This window comes from Chroicocephalus ridibundus, chromosome 15 (assembly GCF_963924245.1).
Source record: "Chroicocephalus ridibundus chromosome 15, bChrRid1.1, whole genome shotgun sequence".
In the NCBI taxonomy this organism is placed as follows: Eukaryota; Metazoa; Chordata; class Aves; order Charadriiformes; family Laridae; genus Chroicocephalus; species Chroicocephalus ridibundus.
Genome location: NC_086298.1, coordinates 6,885,728 through 6,909,144, shown reverse-complemented (window position 1 = coordinate 6,909,144; position 23,417 = coordinate 6,885,728). Strand labels below are relative to the sequence as shown.

Genomic DNA, 23,417 nt, shown 5'->3' with positions numbered 1-23,417 from the left:
GCCATCCGCTGGAAACACCCGCCCTGTGCCCACCCCGGCTCTCTGGTGAGAGCCAGCTCCAAATACCTTGGAGGGCGAGAGGTCAGGAGGAGAACTTGTGTGCCCTGTCTCCACCATGCCTGTGGTTTTGGGGGTGGCGATGATCCCACCCGCTGTCCGTAGGGTGCCCTGCAAACGAGCCCTTTTGGGAGCATCCCCAGCTCCAGGGCTGTGCCACCCATCTTCAAAATTTGTGTGCAAATGCAGCACGGACAAGAGACCTTCTCCGTGGCTGGATGGCACTAGGGACCATCCCCGCAGAGACCCACAGTCGGTCTGCTGGGAAAGGCGGCCAATCCCTCCAGATGCCGGAGTGCAGCTCAGGTTTAATTAGCACTTTTAATGCTTGGAAAGGAGGCGCGAGGGAATACGCAGTGGGTTGGACATGTTTTCCTCACTAGCGATCCGGGCTGGTAACAGGGAAGGTCCCCAGCTCCAGCTTGTTCATCTGGGATGGGGTGACATTGCCCTAGGGTCTAAAACATGGCAAATGCCCTTGGCAAGCGCCACTTGGACCCCTCATAGCAGGGGCACCTCTGTCAAAAGGGTTTTTGTAGAAAACCCAAACAGTCATCACACTCTGCCAGCACGGGATGCAGTTTGAGAGGTGCCCAACCCAACAGTACCTCAGCTGAGCTGTTTGTCCGTGTCCCCTCTCTGCCTTTATGGAACAAAATCCATTTTCTGTCCAGATCTGGTCATGTCTGCCAAATCAAGGACGACTTCTCCCTTGGATGCATGGCACTGATGTTGCTGTGTGGATAAAATCAGACCCACTCAAGATCTGGCTCCTGCAGCCGACCGGAGGAGATGACAGTAGAAGTCCTACGAAGGACCAGGATGGCAAAACCTGCCCAGGGACTCATCCCCGTGGTTTACCTTGGCTGGCCACGGTGTCCCATGGAGATGATGCCGTTTCCCAGCACAGGGTTCCCTGGGCAAGAGTCAGAAGAGGAAAGCCGGCTCACATCTCCCATCACCATCCGATTGCAGTGGTGCCCTCGGTCCCAACACTGCAGTGCCAAGCTCCCTCATGTGCTGTCACAGCCGGCATTGCTTCTGCATCTCGGGGTTGGGGTCTCCAGCTCCAGCAAAGCCCTGCACCCAGGGCTTGTAACACTCCAGCCGCGGAGGACACCGAGCTTCCAACAAGTGTGTGTGCTGCATGAAATAAATACTTGATATGAGCAGTGGTAGGTCTTCACCTCATGAGCTTGGGCCAGAAAGCGTTTGACCTTCACTGGGAACTTTTGGCCAGCCTGCCCTGACCCAGGGTTGGACCAGGAGGACGCTGCACCTGGGCTTGGGGAAGTGTTTTCCCAAAGATCTGTCAGCTGCCGGACTTCCAAGCTACCGCCCCAGGGCTTTGTGCCACAGACCAAACACAGCGATGCAATTAAGTGGGACTTGCCACCAAGGCCTCTCTACAGTCTCTGATGCCGGACTCCCACTGAAGCGTGGAGAGGCAACGGAAGAAGGAAGCCTTTGCCTTCTACCTTTTCTCCCGTCACCCGCCCTCAGGCAGTCAGGCAATTTCCAGAGCAATTTGGGGAGCCCCAGCTCCCCACGGTGCCTGTGTGAGACCCAGCCCTGCAGCGACGTGGCTTCCCACCATCGGCCCCCGAAGTCATCAGCGTGTGCCCGCCGTCAGCCCCCTCCCCGCCCCCCCCCCCCCGGAGCCCCCTGCTTCACCCCAGCTCTCTGGAACAGCCACAGTTCCAAGCAGGGGGGCAGAGGAGGGATCCGGGAAGCCACAACCGCCGGCGTACGTGCCCTCTTTGTGTGCGAGCGGCTGGGTGGGAGGGAAACGGGCCGCATCCTGCTCCCCCGGGGGCACCGACATGTGCCGGGAGAGGCCGGAGGCGGCCGAGGTGGCGAAGGCACGGCGAGGCCCGGGCCCTCCTGCCATGGCGGGGGCACCTCCAGCCAGGGCTGGCACCGCTCGGTGTCCTGTCCTTGCCGGGGGGGGGGCAGACGGGGCAGCCCTGCGGCCACGCCGCCCCCCTCGCTCGCCTTCCCTCCCCTCTGCAAAGCCGTCCGCAAGTGCCAACTGCCTGTTTCCCAGTTCCTCCAGATTTACCCCCTCCTCCTTTTTTTTTTTGCCCCCCCCCCCCCCCCTTTCCTTCCTTTCTTCTTCCTGGGTTAAAAATAATCAAGTTTCTGGGAAGCAGCAACTCCTGCTGCGCCTGCCTCCCTGCACTCGCGCCCCGGAGAATAGCTCAGCTCCCGGCTCCGCTCCGGCCCCTCCTCGCTGCTCTCTCCTTCCTCCTCCCCACCCCCTACAGGGATCTGACTAATATGCTTGGGCTCTGCTTGCCAGCTCAGCTGGAAAGGAATTTAACCATTGCCTGGCCTGGAGGGAATGGAGAGGAGAGCCCGGACCTCCTCCGGAGAGGAGCGACCCTTCCTCCCTCCCCCGGGACCCCTGGGCTGGGTCCCTGCCCGGCCGTGCTCCCCTGGGTGCTGGCTGGAGGGTGATGGAGGAGGAGGGGTGCACGGTGCCAGCACCCCACGGCGAGCGGTGGTCCCAGCCCCGAGCCCCACGCGGGTGCAGTAACCCTTACGGAGTCCCTCGGAGGTGTTCTCCCATCCCAAAGGCCAGGCAAGGTGAAATGCAGCACCCCAGGTGCCGTGGTCCCCGTGGTTCGGCTCATGGGAGCTCCTCATCCAGCCACAGATGCTCCCTGGGCACCCGCACCCCGAGCCTACAACTCGCCACAGGCCTCAGCGCCAGGCAGGGTGGGAGCCGGGGTCCTACACACCGCTGCTCGGGGGTCACAGTGGAACCAGCAGCTCCAGCCTCACGGCCCCGAGGTCTGCGGGGGCCACGGGGAGCCACGGCTCAGCCCCGCTGCAGTGCAGCTCTGGCAGGAGCTGGCAGCCCTTTGCCGAGTGCAGGGTCTCAGCCGTTCCTTCAACACAGTGGGTAGGAAGCGGTGAGCAAAGGCAACGTCACGCCTGGGTAAAAACCACGCGGGGAGAAAGCTCCCCCGAGGCTAAACCCCAGTGCTAAAAAAGCCGGTGTTTGTGCGGACCCCCCTCCACTCTCCCCCCTTGCCGGCCGGGCTCTGAGCACAAGCAGATTTAGCAGCACAGAAGGAGCAGGAGCCACGGCACTGCTTTTCACCAGGACAAGCAAAGCACAAAGCCTTGACCAAGGTTATCCCAGAGAGTCTGTGGCAGAGACAAGAGCTGACACCACCCCACCCCCTCCCGCCAAGGCTCCAGCTCGCTGGTGTATTGCAGCGTCTCCCTGCTCCGTCAAAGATCCCCTTGAATTCTCCTGGCCATTGCAGGACTTCAAGGCCAGAAATCCAAAGCCCAGCACCCCAGCGCTGAGCTGAGCCAAGAGGCACCAGCTCGGCCGCCGCTAAACCCCTGCGCTGGCTGGCTCAGCCCGGCTGCTCCAGTGCCAGGGCACAAACCGTCCCGGAGGAGGACGCTACCTTTCCCGGAGCCTGCTGCCGGGCGAGCTGTAAGCACAGTCCCTCCGGAGATGGGGCTGGGGAGGAGGAAAGGGCACCAGGCACAAAGCAGGGACAGAGAGAGCGCAGGAAAGCTGCAGCCAGAGGATGACCCTTTAGCTGCTGGGATGCTCCATAGAGAGGGGTCTAGCATACGCCAGGGATAGGGAGCTGCGCCGGCAAGAAGGAATTGCAAAGAGGAAGATGTCTCCTCTCCAAATCCTCCCTTAAATGGCAGTTCTGCTGTAAAATAGGGTAGGACGGAGCTCAGTGTTTGTTTTCTCTGCAGGACCTGAGCGCGGCTCAGCGTGGGACTGCAGAGTCAGGCTGGGCTCCTCTCTGACACAGCCCCGCAGGAGCAGCTTTCTGCAGCCCCAGCTCTCGCCAGCGTCCCTGCAGAGGCATCGCTCGGTGCAGGGACTCAGGGCATGAGAGAGAAAGGGAATAAGCATCCAGCTCACTCCCACCTTGTTGTTCTGCCCTGGCTGCCGGGGCTCGAGGCAGCAGGATGGATGCAAGGGGGACCTGCGAGCCCTCGCTGTGCACCGGCAGATGCACAACCAGAGCCCTGTGGCCCCCCACAGCCGACAGTCAGGGGACGAAGCAAGTGATGGCAGGAGCTGGAGGAGGGTCAGGCTCTGACCGTGCCTAGGCGAGCAAGGACACTCCAGTTTGCCCCCCATCCTAAATTCCCCGGTGCCTTGGGAGCTCCCCCCAGGCCCCATGGGCCCCGCAGCAACCTCGGCAGCCAGGAAACGCTGGCAGGAGCAAAAGGGATTGAGAAACTGCAGGCAGCAGGATGAGACATGAGCCAGCACAAGCAGGATGTGACTCGGGGGTGACGGGGACCGCCGGAGGGGTGTCACCAGGAAGCGGTACCTGGGGCCCATCCTGTACCCTCCCTCCCGCGCTCCTCACGGCCAAGCCCCAGCCCAGCCTTTGCTCTCACACAAGTCACCAGGTCTCGTTTGTGTTTCACCACTTAAATTTTCTGGTAACTGCACAGTGACGCCTTCTCCCTCTGTCCACCGTAGGGTTTTGCATTCCCGCTCTTCCCAAGGCTGTCACCCAGGGCTGTCCCCTCCGCCCGGGGCTGTCCCCACCACCCAAGGTTGTCCCTGCCACTGCAGGGCCCCAGCCCCGTCACCCCATCTGCATGGCAAACCTGTTATTTTCCGAGGTTTCTTCAGCATGGACTTGATAGCAGCGGTGGGAGGTTTGGGGTGAAGAGGGGCTCAGACACTGGCTCGACCTTGTCCTTATCCTGCCTCAAACCAGCTGTTGTAGCACTGCAGGAAAGCATAAAGGAGAGGCTGAAGGAGAAGAAGAAAACCAGGAGAAATTATTTTTTCCCCACTAAACACCCAAAGCAGCTTTGCTTTTTTTTTTTCCCCTGGCTGAGACCGGCTGGTCCCAAGGTGGCCCCTTCCACGTGGGTCCTGTCTTCACTGCAGCTCCCATCCCCTTGTCTCTCACCTGCCGGTCCCCTCTGCATGCCGTGGTCCCTCATGGGGACTCCAGCACATCCCCACCTTTCATAGCTCCAGCATGGCCAAGGAAAGCCAACTCAGCAGCCACTCCTGCAAAATTACCTGCTTGGGAGGAGAGATCCAACCCCAGGCACAAGCCATGGTATCCAGTCTAGCAAAAGGCAAGAAGGGGTAAACAAAGAACTCCCCTGGACAACCCAAAATGCATTAAAACCGCTAAAACCCAAAGACCCCAATGGGCAAGACTGGACAGACTCTCTGGCTTTGTGGCAGTTCACCCCAAATCAACCACGGTTTCAGCTCACCCGGGTGTGACTGTGGAGGAGTCGGCATTGTGCCGATCCGTCGAGCAAGGGGACCCATTTTACTCCCTCCAGCAAGGGGTCAGGGTCCAGTCGAGGTCCTGTGGTTCCTGGGGCCACCCTGTGCTGCCGCAGGGCATGGGGCAGCTCTGCAGAAGGGGTATGTCCCTAGGGAGGGGGTGGGAGGTGTCACCCCCCCTCTCCTTTGAAGGGCGATGGCTCACACAAATGCCATGAAAAGCCAGTGCTCAGCAAAGGCCTTTAGTTGGGTTAGTGCCCTTGCACCCCAGGAGTCCAGCTCAATTCCCAACCCCTATCTGCACCCGGGCTCACCAGCCATCCCTCCACATGGAGAATTATTTGCCTCAGAAAAGGAAAAACAGAGCAACAAGGAGATGGATCCAGCAGTTGAATCCAGTAAAGCCCAAAGCTGGAACTGCTGCTTTCGTGCCATTGGGTAGGACAACAGGGAGATGTCAGCCTGCTGTGGGGCAGAGCCCAGGACACCCAACCTGCTGCACCCCCAGTAGATAAGGGCATCCCACATCCCTACAGGAAGATGCCTGATGGAAAAGACCCCGTTACGCAAACAGCTCCGACCCTGGCCCAGTGGGCAAGAAAATCTCAAGGGTTCCAAGATGCTGCAGCCCTGTTTTTCCATCTGTCCGTGCAGGCAGGTCAGCAAAGCACAAGGACACATTCCCAGGGGAGAGAAAGTACCAAAGCTTCGGAGGGAGAAATGGGAGTGCAGGCGTGCAGTTTATCCTGAAGGCCAGGAGACCCTCCTGGGACATATCTCTGGACCCAGGAGGATGCAGGATCTCCCATCACAGCATCTCCCTCAAACACCACAGTCACTCTCTGGGCAATATCTCCAAGGTGGGGCAAACCCTTTATCCTCCATCCGTGATCCAGGAGTGCCTCCACTGCCCAGAAAACACAGGGTATCTTTCCATGGCCATTTCCATCCCTGGCATGCAGGCACCAGCTGTGGGGCTGTAAGGGGACTTGAGCTGTCCTCCACCACTTGGTCTTCCTCATCTTTCTAAGAGCTGAGGAGGATTTTGTTTGCTTGGTTTCTGAGGAATAGTAGATTTACCAAAAATTAGACGATTCAAAAAGGCTGAATCATCCTGAAACTCAGGGTGAAGTTGAAAAATTGTTTGGAATTAAAAAAAAAAAAGAAGTAAAGAAATACGTGCATTGTTGGGCAGGGGAGAAGGCTTTGGAGATGTCAAACCATCTTCTTCCATTGCTTACATGATGAATTGTTGTATTTGGGCATTTTCTAAAAGAATCTTTTTGAATTTTTCATGCCAACAAACCTATTTTTTTCCAGTTCAAAAAATGATCTCAATGTAAAAGAAGAGATCTAGTTAAAATTAGGCAACCCCCAAACATAAAACCCCAAAACTTTCAGGCCAAACTAAATATTCAGGCTTTACCCAAAACAACTATTTCCACTGGTATGGGATATTTTGGGGGTTCTTTTCTTTTTCTTTTTTTTTTTTCTTTATGATTTTGCCAGAAACCACCACCTAAATCCCTGTTCTGGGTTGACATGGTCCAATTCCCACACCCAAGCATTCCCTTTGGGCACCAACCAACACGCTCTGTTCATTTTCCCAGCAACATGGTACTCCCATCAATGGGCCAGACCTTCTGGAGTAACTGCCTTCTCCAAGAAGGATGAACACTTTGGCTGACCTTGCTCACAGACCTCCCAGCCTGCCCTGAGGACCCTCACCCAACCTCGGAACCCCGGCTACTGGAGAAGACTTGAGCCTCCCTAATAATAATTCAGCAACCCAACAGCCACCTCTACTCTTACACTGGAGGAACCTCCTTTGGGGAGGGGAAACAGAGTCTCCTCAAGAGACCTGCTCTCCAACCCAACCCAGCCCAACCTGACCCAATTCAACACAACCCAACACAACGCAATCTTCTGCTTGCCGCTACTGAGGACCCCAGCCTCCCTTCCCCACCACCCAGGCCAGATGGCATCATGTCCAACTCCAAGTTGACCATACAGCCATGGTCAAGAAGAAGGATTTAGCACCCAAAAAAGGCAGGTCCCTAAGACTGGCATGGAGGAGGTTGGGTGGGGAGGGGGGGGTTAGACAAAGAGATGCCGGGCTGTGTTTCCAGCCCCCACCCCTCACCGCAGAGGCAATCGGCAGCAGGGCCGTGCCCTCCGACCCCAGGCAAAGAGGTGAAACCCCAGGAAAGTAGCAAACAAGTCGAGGCGTAAATAACGGCACGAATCCACGGCACTTCAGCGTGGTTCGTTATCTCCGCTTAGACTGGAGTCGGTGGAGCCGGGTTTGAGAAGAGCAGAAATATCAGCAATTAAAGATATGTCGTGTCAAAAAAACTCTAAACTGATTAAAGTTGAAGGCTCCGTTTTCTTCTTTTCATCAGAGAACGGAATCAAAACCTGCCTGGAAAGACGCACTCCCCCCGTTCCCAGCGCTCCGAAGGCAGCGCCTGCATCCGTCCTGCTGTGTCCCTGCATTTTAATTACCACCTTATTAATATTCATGAGGCTAGGCACTCAAGGGGGATTGCAGTCTGTCATTCTCTCTTTCTCTCTCTCCCCCCCCACTTCCACCTCTCTCGGCTGAATCTGTGGGTTTGTTTTTTTTTTTTCCTTCCCAACAGTTGGTGTGCTGCAGATCCCTACGCAGCCCGAAGGCGCTGAGCGTGCAAGGGGCTGCAGCGCGGGGAGGGCGACCGCGCTTGCCGGTGGCAAGCGGCACGGCTCAGGGTGCGGGTTGGGTGAGCGGGTGGGTGGGTGAGCGGGTGGGTGGGTGCAGGATTGCCTCCCGCCACGCACGGCAGCCCCGGCATCCGGAGACAAAACTTAGGGATGCCGAGCGGCGCTCCGGCTTGGAGCGAGCATGTGTGTGGGCATATGTGAGCGCCGCGCACTCGGGGCGCGATGCCGGCACATGAGCAGAGCGGCCCGTTGGGGTGTGGGAGAGCGGGCACACGTGCGAGCGGGCGTGCAAGGAGCGGGTGCGGGAGGGGAGCGCGTCTGCGTGTGCTCACGGTTGCGTGCACGGCTCCTGCCAACGGCATCACTTCCGAGTGCCGGGGCGATGGCGTAGGACCTGCAGGAGAAGAGCATGGCTGTGCAGAATGGCATTGGGTGAACACAGCTGCCCTCAGCCCCCACCCCACCACCTCTCCTTGGGCACTGAGCACCCTGCGCCCCAGGTCTCCATGCTGAAGCAGGCGAGAGAACCACAGGATGGCCAAGGGGCCACCATGTCCTTGGTGGTGCCACAGCCTTGGCCATCAGGGTGAAGCAGGACCTAATGGGTCGTACACACACCCAGCAAGGGGGTGACCGCCCAGCTGTGCCCCATTTGCTGGTGCAGCTCGCTGGCTGGGCAAATTGGGTCCCGTTTGTTTTCTCAGGTCCACGACGTTGGCATGCCCTGGGAGGAGAGAGGGCAGAAAGCCTGGCTTGAGGGCACATGGAGGGAATGGGCTGGTGCTGGAGCTGGAGGTAAATCGATTGTCTCATTCCTAAATTAAGCAATGTGGGGTTAGCCCGCTGCTTGCTGCCATGCAGCGTTTAACCCTTTCTATATTCATTACTGAAAACAGCGGCCACGTGGGCTGCAGAGAGCTCGCCTGGCTTTGCAAACCCTGCTCCTCCCTCACTGGAGGAAACCACAGGAGGGCCAGGCTGTCCCCTCCCAGGTCCCTGTCCCTCCCCAAGGGATGACACTGCGGCAATGCAGAGCCTGGCTGTGAACTGTGGGCAGATGCCCCCATTGCCCCACGCTGCTCAAAGCCGTTGGCAAAGGGGCACACAAGGCTGCCCCATCCCAACAGCCACCAGTTGCAGGTCGGAGTCCGCCTCCATTTTCCAGGCAGCCACAGCTGGACCACGGCCTCACCTTCCCTCTCTTGGCTAACAACATCCATAGCACCGTCAGGAGCCCGAAGCCCCTTTTGGGACGGATCCTGCAGCTCAGAGCACTGCCTCCCCGTCACCAACCACCTGCGAGCAACCTGTCGAGAGACACTCCAACTCGGCGGCTCCCCAACGCCCCACTTGCTCAGCTCCACAAATATTTGAATTAAGGTCCCCTGGGGAGCCGCAGTCACAGAGTAACTGATTTCTCCTCCTTCATTATATCTCTGTGTAATTTACCGAGGGACGGCGGCGTGTGCCTCCGTTCGAGCGAATTCCCAGCAGGACTCCCGAGAGCTCACAAATCAGGCAAAGGCAAGGCATTAGAATATGAAAGGTGAGGCTGGTCTCCCCACCAAGACTTATCTCGCTCTTCCCTGGCTCCGCCAGCCCCGAATTGTGTTTTATTTCCGCCTGCTGCCTCTCATGCAAGTGGGGAGGTGATGGGTCGGGGACAGGCCACGGGGCTCCCTTCTGGGCAAGAAGAAAGGGAGAAGGGTCCCCTCCCTCTTGGCAGCATCTCCAGAACCAGAGATGCCAAGGGAGCCAATGCACCAAAGGTTTCCCAGTGCAACCACGTTACCTGGCCCTAAAATCTGACTTCAGCCAAATTTGTAGCCAGTGCCTCAGTTTCCACTTCTACAGAAAAGAGTAATTGCTCCCTCCATTTACTAGTTTAAGACCCCAAACATCTAGATGTTGGAGGTTTATAAACATCAATTGGTGTTATGGATCCATCTGTGTTGCATCTCCAGCAGGGAGGAGCTAGGGGACAAGTTTGCCAGCCTCGCTCTATAGTTACCAGAAAAGCTCAAAGAGTTGCCAAGGAGAAACAGAGGAAAAGGGAGAAAATGAGGAATTTGGACCAAGGATGCACAACTGAGCTGCTTGGTGTTGTTATTTTGTGAAACATGATGTGCGAGGGGGTTGGTCTTCAGCGGACCCACCTCAGTCCAAACCCGACCCAATGGCCAGCCACCACGTCTCAGCCCTGCGTTGAGGTGATGGGGTGGGAGCAGGTCACCCCGAGAGCAGGAGGAGTTCATTAGTGGTGGCTAACTGAGGACCAGCAGACCTCTTGCAGGTCTTTGCAGCACCTATGGGCTGGGTAGGAGTTGTCCCTCTGCAACCCACCTGGCCCTGGCCACCGCCAGGGGTGTGACACTGGAGTGAAGCACCGGCCAGGCTCGGACGCAGTGAGCTCTCTGTTCCAGCTACGCTGCAAACAGCGGAGGGCAACATTTTGCTTCCAGGAAACCCAGAGAAAGAAGTATTTCTGAAGAGCTGCAGCTCATAGGCAACCTGTAATGGAGATTTCAGAAAACTGGGTGTTCCCCCTTCCACCTCCTCTGCGAAGACAAAGACTTGGCAGATGGTGGTGGTGCTTCGCAGGGCTTCTGCTTGGCTTTTCTTTGGGAGCTGGGTGCGCTAACCCTCATGAGGTACGAGGGACGTGAAATCTGCCCATCCCAAAATCCGCCCATCCCTGGGCTATCTCAACTTCTCAGAGCTCTCTGCACAGGCTGACTTAAAGACCAGGGGCCGTTCAGCCTTTAACAAAGAGCTCCTTTCTCCCCAGTCTTCGCCAATCGTTGCAGTTAAATAGGCTGTGCTGAAACCAAACCAAACAAAGCCCCCGCAAAGCAGCTCCAAATCCCGGTCCCTTTGCCAGCGCTCTGGATTTCCCCCCGGAGCCTGGGCATGGAGCTCCCTGCTCCAAAAGGCTGGCACGATGGGCTGAAGCAGCAAGGTTGAGGTTGCGTTTGCTCCTTTGCTTCTTGCTGCTGGGCATCTGTGGGAGGCGACAAGGGGGCATCGAGGGGGGGAAAAACGTGCCATGGAGCTACTCCAGCCCCTGCCTGCGATACCCCTGCTCCGGTAGGTTTGCTCGGGACTCCGGCCACGCTGCTGCCGGTGCCACAAACCCCTCCAGAGCAGCACAGGAGCAGCCCTCGTGGGCGCCACGTGGCTTTTCCAGGCATGGGGTCCCCAACGGGACCTTTCCAAACACACTGCCCAACCCAAGCCCTCACACCCCACCACGGGGCACGTTAACCTTCTCCCATTTTGGGGGGGGACACCCCCTCATCACCGAGCAACAAGCCCTCCTCCCCCCAGCATCAGAACTACCAATTTGCTGAAGCAGCTGCCTTCCCCGAGCAGGGAGGTGATGGCAGATGGGGGTCTCCATCAACAAGGGAGGGGGAAATTTTTGGCAATGCCAGCCCCTGGAGGGGCTGCTGGCTCCCGGTGCTGGGCGTGCGAAGCGCGGGGGTCCAGGGGGGGTGTCTCTGTGCAAGCAGCTCGTGATCAAAGCGCCGAGCGCAGCCCGGGGCCGGTGGGAGGCAAGCGGCGCGAGATGAAACGGAGCAAAGTTCTCCGGGTTCGGATGCGGGAGTTGGAAAGGATTCGACGGCAGCTTGGAAAAGGAGGAGGAGAGGGCCGGGAGCAGCAGCGTTCAGCAGAAAGGAATGTCCTGATGGGACGGCAGCCTGAACGCCGGCCAGGACCCCCCCTTCCCAAGGCTGTTTAAAAGCCCCGGACCTCTCCAAGCCCTTTAATTGGCGCTTTAAAAAACTTCCTTGTTCCTTGACGCGGCGAGGTTTGCGTTTCATGCCCAAAATGACTCAATTCCCCCCTCTCCTCACCATGCAAAAAAAAAAAAAAAAAAAAAAAAAATCCCCTTTGAAAGGTTTGCTAGAAGCCGGCTCCGTCCCCTCCCCACCGTCCCCTGTAGCCCCCAGCCCTCACCCCACCAGCCTCTTGTGTGTATTCTTGTTCTCCCCTAATAATCCACATCCCAGCTGCCTCCCTCTGCCTTCGCCCTCCTCCTCCCTGCCTCTCTCGCTCCCTCTTTCTCTCTCTCCTCCCCCCTTCCTCCCCCTTTCCATAACTCAAAAGCTTGTCAGGCTGGTTCCAGACTGCTGGCGCCAGGCTTCACTCCAGGAAAAAAATAAAGCAAAAGAGAAAGGCATGCAAGGCAAAACAGCCCCGCCACATGAACACACATCAAACCAGCCCTTTATCTCCCCGGAATGCTCTCCCCGCTGCAGAGCTCTCTACCCCGGCCCGACACAGGCGTGCTCGCGCGCGCCTCGGCGCGCTCCCCATCCCCATAACCCTCATGCAGCACTGCCAGCCTGCCAGCACACACACCCCGGCAGAGAAAAAGCGAAGGAGCAAATACAAGATCTATTATTTATCAGCGTTATCAATTATTTAGAGCCCCGGCGCAGGGAAGGGGTGGGGAGAGGAGGCCTTGGCGGAGGCGGTTTTTACCCCGGCAATTCAGGCGAGGGGCTTCTGCCCGGACCCACCTCCTTGGTGTCCCTGGCTCCCCCCTGCCAGCAGGTTGATGGGTATCTCCAACACCATCCCTTGCATCTCACCCCGCTGAGCTGGGGTTGTTTTTTACCTCAGTCCTTCCTGCCTTCAACTGAGCAAGGCTTCCCCCGACAGCCAGTCCCGATACTCAGCTCCAGGAGCATCCCAGTCCCGGAGGCATCGGACCCGACGCCCAAGCGGGGGCTGCACCAGCCCACACGCAGAGCGGCCTCCCCAGGGCGAGGGGTCTTGTATGTGGGGACCCAGCACTCTGCCTCCTTGCCCAGGGAACTGGTCAGTCCCCAATAAAGTGAATTTTGGCATCAATATGCACTTTCTCCGGCACTTCCAACAGTGCTCTCCCTGTTCAGTGGGGCATGCCTCCATTGCACCTCTCCCCACAGCCTGGAGGACACGCCAGCGGTGGCTGGTGCAGGGCTCTGGAGCCCCAGGTCACCCCACATCCAGCCAGCCCTGATGGAACTGTGTCGGCGCAGGGCAGGAGGGGGAAGGTATCCACAGCTCTCCACCTCATGGAGGCCTCAGGTCAGGTCTTGATCCCAAAAAGTGAAACCCAACATCCCAAACCCAAGATCTGACCCAGGCTTCAGGAGGAAGCCCACACCAGACTACACAGCCCCTTCCAGCTCTGTTTTCTCTTGGATTTTTGGAGCCCACCATCTTTGTGATGCCGCTGGCAAAAGGTCCCAGTCACCAAGCAGGCGACACCGATAGGCATGGGTTCATCCATGGGCCATTGCCGCAAGCTCCCAGATGGCTACCGCAGCCTCCCCGCGAGGTAGCCGCCTTTCAGCAGCAGATCGCACTAAAGTAGCTACAGTGGGAACGTGTGATGAGGTGGGTGTGCTAAGAAGATTTTTTTTGGCAGACTTTGGGATGACTTTATTGCTCACAAGTTCTCGAGTCATGGCTGAGTAACACGCTCATCGCATATCTGAAACAAAAAAAAAAAAAAAAAATCCCTTACCCCAGCACAAAATAAATAGCCTGGACAAAGCGTGTTTGCTTTGCTCCCCTTCCCTGCTCTTACTTCGCATGGCTGGGGGCTGTGAGGCTCCCACCTCGGCTGCAGGCAGCCGCTCCTATGAGCCCTGATATTTCCCCTGCGATTTGGGAAGAGAGAGGGGCAGCGGCTCCCACCAGATGCACGCACGAGCACCAGCCCCTTCCCCAGACGTCCCCCAATGGGTCCCCTCCCAGCCGATGGGTCGGGTACCTGAGGCACAGCAGCGTCATCCGCTCCGTTGGGATCTCTGGGAAACAACTTTAATTTGGGTGGCTGAATCAGGCCCACCAAGCCCAGACTTTCGCAGTGGAAGGTGCGACCTCTGCCTGTTTTCTTCTCAGGGCCAAGAGCTCTGCCCCATGGTGCCACGTCCCCAGCCGAGTGGTGTGAAAGCTCCTGGTCTGGGTCAGGCGAGATCCTCAGATGCACCATGGAGGATAAACTTCTGAAATGTGGCTGCTGGTTTGGAAGAATCTGGGTGCCAAGAGGGTGCAGAGAGCTGTGGTGTCTAAGGACAGAAGCGTCCCTACTTCTGGTGCCTTCAACTCCAAGAAACCACTCTTGAAAAGCAACCAACGTCTTTCTAACCTGGAAGAAAACATATCAGCCTCTGCTCCAACTGAGTTAGTGGTGGCTGACCAAATCCCTGTGGCAACTCAGACTTATCAAAAGGTATTAACTACTACCTAAGGCCATGGTGCAAAGAGTGAGCCCTCCTCTTTACCAGGTAGGGAAACAAAGGTGAAGAGGGACTTCCCCAAGGCTTCCCCAAGTGGCTTCCCCAAGGTCACCTGGGAAGCATTTCTGGAGAGCCAGGAACAGACCCCAGGACCTGAGGCTTCTGCTGTGCCCCTCCCAAGTCCTCACATCCACCCTGACCTACCCCTGGGTCCACCCCAGCCCTCCCACAGCCCCACGGACCCCACAGAACCCCCATGACTTCTGAACCTCCCTCCACTGGAGAGAGAAGGTCAGGAGCATAAGCCCCTCCAGATGTTGGCTTTTGGGTGCCAAGAGCTTCACGAGCTCCTCTCTAGTCCCAAAGTAAGACTTCAACTGGGATGGAAAAAATCTTTCCCTTGAATAAAGAAATAGTAGGAGTTGCTCTCTGCCATTTACTGTCCCAGTTCTCCCACACCAAAAGCTAAGGACAGATGAGAACTAGTTGGAAGAAGGGGAAATAACCGAAATTATTAATCCCTTTTCATTTTAATGCGTTCAAAAGGGACGCTTTTGTAAATTTTCTACTACGTTTTCTTTTGGTTTGATTTTGAAAAACAACATTCCAGAAAAAAAAAGTCCTTGTATTTGTTGTTCCTCCTCCTGAAAGAGCATATCTTGGGGAGGAAAACAGGGCGGCTTAGAGAAGGGAGAAATTTCACTGAAGATTGAGGGGGAAAAGCAGAAGGCCAGGAGGAACCTTTCATTTAGAAATGTCACAGGCAGTTTTGCAAGGAAGAGAAAAATCCCATTATGTTGAGAATTTTTCACAAAAACTTTGTGTGTGTTTGTTTTTTAAAGGCTGGGTTTTTTCCAGCTAAAAATAAAACTCCACATGCAAAAAAAAAAAAAAAAAAAAAAAGTCAGGCGTCCCTGGGCACAGCTGAGAGCGCTTGAAGGGACAGCAGCTACCCTGGGACGGCTTGTGCCGCTTCTCAACAGGCGGCCCTGATCGTGGTGACACCGCTGGCTCTCGCTATGTGCCGGGGAGGGTTGGAAGGACACGATCTGCCCCATGCCACCTTTAAACAAACTCGGGGATCCGGGTCGGCCGTGGATCTGCAGCGAGTTGGAGCTGATGATAGCCAGATCGGAGCCGCTTCCTTGCAGCCAGCTCCTGGCACAAGGGGATGTGGACGCCCGAGAGCATCCTTGGCCACACGCGGCTGCTCAGTGGCTCCTGGCCGAGCTCCCGAGCTGCCCCGCTGGGTGCATTCACTGCAATCCCCGATGGGCACCTCAGGCAGCCCCGCTCTGCTGGGGGCGAGCCCTCACCCTGCCCACTCCCCCAGCCCATCCTGGGGGGAGAAACGAGAAGCAGCAACGCGGTTGGGGCAAACCACGCGTGTGCCGCGGCCGGTCCCAGCTGTATCCTTTTCCCATTTCCCTTCCATGCGTGCGGCGGGGCTCCCCGCCCCGCTGAGCTCAGCTCCGGCTATTCTCTCCTCCGTTTCCCCTGCTCCTGCCATGCACTTCCCGTCTCCCTTTGATATTTCACCTTTGCTGCGTCACTGCCCTGTGCCATTCTGGGGCTTGGGTTCACGTGGACGTGCTGTTCCCCACTGTTGTTACAGAGTCGAGCCAGGGCCGAGCTTCGCCATTGGGGACCGTTTGTGCCGGGGAGCACACAAAATTAACCCGGCTTGCACAGATAAACGTTCAGCTGAACAAGCAGGAGCCCAGAAGCTGAGCTTGCACCAACAGCCTCGAGCAGCACAAGAGTAAGAGGGGGAAAAGCCACGAAAAGTAATGAGGAGCCGGGAGGAAACAAAGGCTGGGCAAAATGGGGGGTGTTTCCAGCAGATGGTGATGGCCAAATCCGTGGCGATCTGCTCACAGTGCTGGGCTTAACCAAAGCTGAGCAGGACCAGGACCTGGACCTGGGCTGGGCTGGGCAGAGGAGCCGACTCATGTTGGCCACCCAACGTCCCAAGGAAGGGAACCCCCGTCTCGTGCGGGGGCAAATCTCTCCCTACCATCACAGATGGGACACCCCAGCACCCACTGGGCTGACACGGGGAGCAGCAATCTGCCGCAGCACGTGCAAAACCCCCAGCGGGGTTTGGGAGCGAGCAGCTTCCTCGTGCTCCCGCAAAGCCCCAGGGAATTACATGCCAAGGAGAGCAGCTGGGCTCCTCCCCAGGCGGAGTGACCGCCATGCTCACACATGCCCCGTTTCGGCTAACCCTCCTTTCCACCCAGGAGCCACAACGTTGAACAAAAACGTCCCCGCCGGCCTCCAGCGCTGCCTGCCTGCGCTCCCCATGTGGCACCGGGCCAAACCCCTTAACAAAAGGCGACTGAAAGGAGAGCACGCATTAACTCCGTGGTGGATTTCCCTCAATGGACCCCAGCGAGGAGCATTGTCCACCCCACCACGGCAGAGCCCGGGCTGGCAGCGCCGGTGGCACAGGGGACTCACCCATCAGGGCAGCCATGGTGATGGGGTCACTTCGAGCTGCCCGGACCCATCGTGTCCCCAGGACAGCACTCCAGCTCTCTGCCACCGACAGCCGACGTCTGCCGGCGACCTCCCCGACACGGGCTACAGCCAAGCCGTGTCAGCGAGACGAGACTCCGCGCGCAGGGGCTGCTCCCTGCAGTTTTAGGGAGGGGGTGGGGGGAACCTCATGACATGAGAGCCTGGAAGAGGGGCCTGACCCCAGGCTATAGATTTTTGCCTGTTTCGATGGCAATCGCTGACAAATGCTCACAAGTACATTTCTTTGGAGGAGCACAAGCTTACTGAGATGAGAGAGCTGAGGGAAAGGCTGCGCGCCTTCTCCCTGTGCCCCCCTGCCCTGTGCTCCTTTCAGCAGAGGCTCGGCCAGCCCCGGGTCACATCCCATCCTGCTCTGGGGGTGCTCTGCAGCCAGGGATCACAAACGGTCCCATCCTGCTCTCCTGGTGGTTCCCAGTGAACAGCTATGGGTGAGACCTCGAGCACTTGTTTTGCCAAGTGGCTTAAAAGCTTCCCCATCCTCTCGGACTGCATCGCCTCTGCCACTGCCCCGGGAGGGACGAGGCTGTCCCCAGGCTCTCCCCTCCTACATCCTTTCCAAGCAGTAAGCCCTCACACAGTCATGGATGTGCTCCCAAACCATCACAGACAGCACTCATGGCTTGAAGTCTCTATTGGATATCAACTGTAGGGGGAAAAAACCCTCAAGGCACGCTCCACCCTTCTCTTAGCTCACAGATGCTCAGGACAGGGTTGATGCCTTCAAACACCAGCGCAACCACCTCTCATCCTGGACCTTGAAGGTCCTTTAGGAGCAGGGAGGGAGCTGAGAGACAAGAGATGTAGAAGAAAATAGTCCACAATGGGAGTCCAAGATGGCTTGTGGGCTTGGCTGCCTGTAACCGAAACCCAACTCTGGATGGCGACTGTCTCCCAGCCCATTGCAAGGGGCAGCAGGGAACAGGCACCATTTTGTGTTTTCGGACTCAAAAAGACAGTCTTCAACTGAGTCACAGGGGTTTTCATCCCTCTCCTGGAGGTCTTACATTCATTCACTCTTCCTTTCTTTTGTCATTTTCGATAACCTGAAATGTTAGTCAGCTGGACTGAATCTGCAGGTTTTACTCACCACCTCCAAAGGAAAATACAACTAAAAATTACACCAAAACAGCACGGCTAACCCAGAGCATTCAGAGCTCCTAAAGATTTCCAGACCCTGGAAAAATCAGGGAACAGCCTTTAAAATAATGAGATTTGCAAGGACAAAAAAAAAAAAAAAAAAAAAAGAAAGAAAGGAGAGTAGTTGGCTTGCTTTTATTTCCCTGTTGGTTTTTGAGCCTGTAGGCCACTCTGACGTCACTCTGCTAAGCGCGTCTCTGGAACCGTGAGGTAAGAAACCCTTAACCAGGAAACCCCCTGCCAGCGCTCTGCAATCACACGGCTTCACAAAAAGGAAAGAAGGAAAGAAGGAAATGCTGGCAGCCAAGGGAAATCTCAAGAGGTTTGGAGGACCTCTCTTAGGACCAAGAGGAGCATCAGTGGGCAACGCAGAGCGAGCGGCACCCTTGAAAGCCCCTCTCCACCCGTGGGGTGATGGAGAGCTGGGGAAAGGGGTTTTTGGAGCCGGGCTGCCAACATCGCTGAGCGCCGGCGTGGCCATGGCATGTGGCTGGCTCGCTCTTGGCAATCAAGGACGGTCCCAGGAAAGTGAAAAGACTTCCAGCACATCTCAGCAATTTCTCTGCGCTCCCAAAGGAAGCATGTTTATTGGAAGCCATTTTCTGCATAAATAGCCCTTTCCTGCTGTTCCCACAAACTCAGACTAAAATAATTTCCTAGGCTTGAGGACGCCAACCCACAGCTTCCTAGATGGATGCGCAGAGCTCAACCTTAAGCAAGAGACCAAAGACATCCCCAAAATCCTGCTCAGAGCCCACCCAGCTCTCCCCAACCGGGGGTCTTACATCCCCTCCCCAGCAGCGCTTGTACCAGCTTCCAACTGCTTCATGCATTCCTCCTCCCTCGCTTTTCTTTGGGGTCTCAAAGCCCTTTATAACCTCACCCCATTCCCTCTCCACATGTGCCCCAGAAGGAAGCATGACCCCAAGTCACTGCTCAAACACCAAAAGCAAGGAGCAGCTTACTCAAAGACCAAGGCAGTGCCCACTGGCAGGTAAAGTGGTCTTCAGGCCCCGAAGGACTGGTGTGCAAGGGGAACAGCGGAGACAGAGGCGGTCAAGCAGCAGGACTCTCCCACCCCACACCAATGTAGGACCACTATCTGCTCCAGACCTGGGAGCTGGTGATGAGGATGGGTCCCCGGTCACACCAGAAGGACACGAAGGTCCCCTGAAGGGCCTGCGCAGCAGCACTTTGGGGGCTGAAAGGGAGAGCTGAGGTGCTGCAGAACCAGCACTGCCCAGGGCAAAGGCTGAAATAGGGCCCCGCCTCCACTTTCCCCAGTTTTGCAGCCGAGCACAGGGTCCCACCAGCCAACAGATGACTGGAGGGGTCCCTGACCGCGGCACTGCTGGCTATCCTGATGGCCCATTTCAACCACATCTTCTAGGCTGGGACTTGGCTGGGGCAGCTGAGCCTACATAGCCCCATGCTCAGCCCGCATCCAGCAGCCTCAGCAACAAAACCACTTGAAGACCATGACCATGGTGGTGAAAACCACGGTGCACGTAGCCTGACCATCCCCAGAAGAGCCTTTGCCCTGGTCTCCAAGTACAAGCAGCCCATGGATGTTGCGTGCCGAGCTGTTGTCCTTGAGTTTAGGGCAGGGAGCAAAGAAGGAGGATTTGGAAACATCTCTGTGAAGCTGCTCTGGGGATGAAGGCAGAAGGACTGCAGCGCTCTGGAACTGGAAACGGGCAGGACACAGTTAATGCCTGGTTCCTCGTGCAGGATCAGGAGGAACTTGGCTTCATATTTCACGTGTGGGATGTTGCAAGAGGACAAGGAGCCCTGAACCCCAGCGGCATGCGTTCCCCCAGCTCCGTCGCAGCCACGGGGAGGAAACCACGATGTGCCCCAACTCCACGGCCGCTCGGCCGAGGGCAGAAGCCTCTTCATTGGTGAAGAGGGCACCGCCGGTGAAGGACGGTGCCGCCACGCCAAGAGATGCCGAAGCCGTACTGACTCCACGGTGGCATCGAGATACCGACAATTTAATAAACCGCAGCCGAGCGGTTGGGGGCTGCCAGTGAAGCGGCCCTGTGCGTGGTGTGGAGCTGGGGGCTCCGCACCGCCCGGCTCCCCGGCTCTTGAAAGCAAATACAAAGGCTGGGCTCCCCCAGCCCTGGCTGATGCTCGACCTCTCCGTTGTCCTCGCTGCACGCCTGTCCCAGTTCCAGCAGCCGGTTGCTACAGCAACTGAGCTCTGACTAATCATTTGCGCAATGACCTTTTTTCCCCCCAGAGAGAGGGAGGGAGGGAAATGGAGAGGAGGGAGGGAGGGAGGGGAGGAGAGGCAAAGCAAGCGGAGGTTAGCAAGAAAAAGCAGAGCCAGGGAGAATGTGGGGGTTTTTTTAGGCAATGTAAGATTTTGGGGGGGATAAAGAGGGGATGTGGGTGGTGGGAGGGGGAGAGGAAAGCGAGTGTTGAATGGGTGTCCCCCCCTCTCCCAGCTCTGTGCTTGAGAAAGGATGGATGGGGGGCAAAGCTGGCTGCCAGTGGGCAAAGCGCCTCGCTGGGACCGTTTCCATGGGCGAGGGGGTGGGGGGACTCCAAACGGTGCTGACACCACAGCCCTCCTCTTCCTCCTCCTCCCCACCCCACGCCAACCCCGGCCACCGCCGAAGGGCCAGAAGTCAAGAATTTGGCTCTGCCTCACCACCAAACGCCTGCGAGGGGCTGGCCGGCCCCAGGTTAGCCTGGCTCCAAGGATCCCGAGCACGAGACCTCACCGGTGGGTAGTGCTTGGGGAAGCTACACCAGGGCTGAGGTGAGCTAAAAAATCCCATGTCAGCATTACACCGAGGGGGAGCACAGCCGGACTCTGCTGAGCCATGAGAACCACCCGGGGAAGAAACCTGAGCCCAGCTCCAGCAGCTCTGACAGTCTTACTGGGAGGGCTTCATTCCCACCTCTACTACCTTCAGCCGAGCTAGACTAGGGTCAGGTCTGGTTCCAGCTCCAAAACTCAGTAAATAATGCAGAAGTCTCTTTCTGCCCAGCTGTGAGGAGCACATGTGAGATCACATCTTACTGACTTGGTAGGAGAGAACACTTTAGAGGTTGCCCATTGCTCCTCACACCAGTTGGCACTTAGAAAACAGAAGCTGGTGAAACCAAAAAAGCAGTGGCAAGCAGGTCTTCACCAAGGGGTGGGTGGTTCTGCCTCCAGTTCCCAGTTTTCATGCAAAAGGATGTGGGTTTTTTACCAATTGGATCAGAAAACAGTCACATCTGACCTTGACCAACCACAAAGTACTAAGTCATCTGAGATGGACAATAATGGAGATCCCTGGTGACCAAGAGCAGAAATCTATGGAGATTCACAGAAGAATGGGCTGGCCATTTGGAAAGAAAAGGGAGCTTGAAGAAAACAAAATATTTCTGTGGACAGATACTCCACAACAGAGCCTGACAAACTACAGTACTGTTGTTTGAATTGGAGGAGGAGGAGAAGGAGGACTTGGTATGACTAAGGAGCACACCAAAGAAGAACCAGCTATATCCTGAGCGGTGCTGAGCACGCATTCCCCCCATGCAACTCCAGCTGACACATGCTGGAGTTCAGGATGGGGAGTTCACGTTGGATAAGAAAAAAAAATCTCATTCAAAGAGGTATTATGGTGGTCTTGCCTGGTCCGTCCTTGCCCCGTCTTTCTGCACCAAAGACGGGCCCGTTCCCAAAGGCAGCTCAGACAAAGTCCTTGCTCCAAACACCTCCAAAAGATCCTGGAGCCAACGCACCTCTTTCAGCTTACCATGCTTCCCTCTGCCCATCAAAATAACGCAGGGGACAGGACACTCCTAGCAGGCCTTCCCCAGCTGCTTTGTACAGCTAGAAAATGTAAAGCAAGGCTCGCTAAATCATCTGCGATTTATTTAAGGCACATAAAGGAGAGGCCAGGTCGCAAGGAATACTCTGCGCGCACCCAACATACTTCCCTTATCAGCACGACTTGGCACCTACAGAAATTCCCACTGCAGCATCTTCCCAAACTTGGAGAAACCAACAGGAGGGTTCGCATCGAGCCCGTAGCCGTGCCTACGCTACACGGGGCACTGCAGGCAGCCACGGCTTGCTCTGCTTGAGCTTGAGCAGATCAAAGCCACGTCAAGCCCAATGTAATAAGTGCTGCTGAACGGCAAGAGACGTTAACTCAGGCTTGGCTCTACGTGGCCACGGCCACAGGGCTTGTAGATCCAGCCCAAGCTCACTCTGGCCTCCGATCCACCTTGTAGATGAAGCTGGGGCCGCTGTGAGTCTGAAACACAGCAATAAAACTCCTTTCCACCTCTTTTCAGTTAAATCGCTCTGCAGCTTGCAGAGCTCCACCAAGGACAATTATTTCCAGCATGTGCTGTGCATGAATGCTGCGAGCAAAACGGAGCTGGAGTTTCATCATAGCCTGTCTTTGTGTGCAAAGCGAAGAAGGAGAAAAAAAAAAACAGAGAGGGGAAAAAAAAAAAAAATAAAAAAGGAACTTGGAACTGCAGGCCCCCCCGGCCTCACCCTGATCCCGAGGAGGCTCCGCTCTGCTCTTGCTCAACCCGACACCGAGAATGAGGAAGCGGAGGAGACAGGCGGGGGAGGCGGAGGAACGGTCAAGCTGAAGACAAACAGCCTCTGAGCCGGGCGGCTTGGAAAGCTTCGCCAGCGAGAGGGCACGGGAGCAAAGAGCGGGCTGTGTCCTGCACCGGAGCCCCCTCCCCATCCCCACCCGGGCTGGGGGGCTCCATGGCCCTCACCCATGCTCCGGGTTTTGATAACCTGAATCCAGGTCTTAAAGGAGATGGTCTCCAGCATGGGGATCTGCAAAGCCTCGCTGCGTTGTTAGCCCTGCCCTGCCCGGGTGCCGCCGCAGCGCACGGGGATTGCAGAGCCTTCGTCAGGCAGAGCCATGCTGTGCCCCATGCCATGCCATGCTCCATGCCGCACTGGCCACGGCCGGCCACCTCTCCCTCTGGCTGGGCCAGAGCCAGCTCTCAGCACAGTCGGCAGCTCAGCAGCTTGCCTCCGCACGTTGCCATACCAGGAACCACGTTCACTCCAAATGTGAGTTGGCAGTGTGTGAGATGTTCCAGGCGGTCCCATGTACCTGGGGCTGGTCCTCTTCCATCCCAACATCCCGACACCTGGCACATCACCGCTCCAGGAAACGCACACCTTACCTCCCCTCGTCCCATGTGCCGCTGGCTGCTGTCACCTTCCCTGTCCTGCTGTCCCCATCCATGCATGTGGGCTGGTCTCTCCTCCTCATCTTGCCCTGGGGGAGGAAGAAATCCAGCTGAAAGGAGCCCAGCGTCTGCACAGCCCCGATGGGGACAGACCAACACCAGACTTGATACTCTCCTGCTGATTTGCCCTTCCACCTCAGGAGGCCAGCAAGGAGGTACCTAGATCTCATCCTTCTTACAGCAAAGGATACTTAGCAGAGACATGAAGGGACGTGCCCGAGGCCAGGGAGGACAGAGGACCATGCAGA

The 23,417-nt window shown here is 56.9% G+C and overlaps 1 protein-coding gene across 2 annotated transcripts in view; it reads right to left on the bottom strand.

Annotated features, from left to right (window-relative positions):
- Positions 1-359: 359 nt before the first annotated feature.
- Positions 360-23,417, bottom strand: part of LOC134523841 (uncharacterized) — a 76,195-nt gene continuing 53,137 nt past the window's right edge. Inside the window, exons 2-5 of one of the 2 annotated variants that reach the window (XM_063353264.1) lie at positions 23,104-23,198; positions 13,785-14,162; positions 10,358-10,525; positions 8,310-8,408 (exon numbers count right to left, since the gene is read on the bottom strand). In XM_063353264.1, coding sequence (XP_063209334.1) covers positions 8,376-8,408; positions 10,358-10,525; positions 13,785-14,162; positions 23,104-23,198 — 674 coding nt within the window. In that variant the 3' untranslated portion in view covers positions 8,310-8,375. Of the gene's footprint in view, positions 1,201-3,485; positions 8,409-10,357; positions 10,526-13,784; positions 14,163-23,103; positions 23,199-23,417 lie in introns of those variants that run through there. The other variant, XR_010073423.1, reaches the window with a different exon arrangement.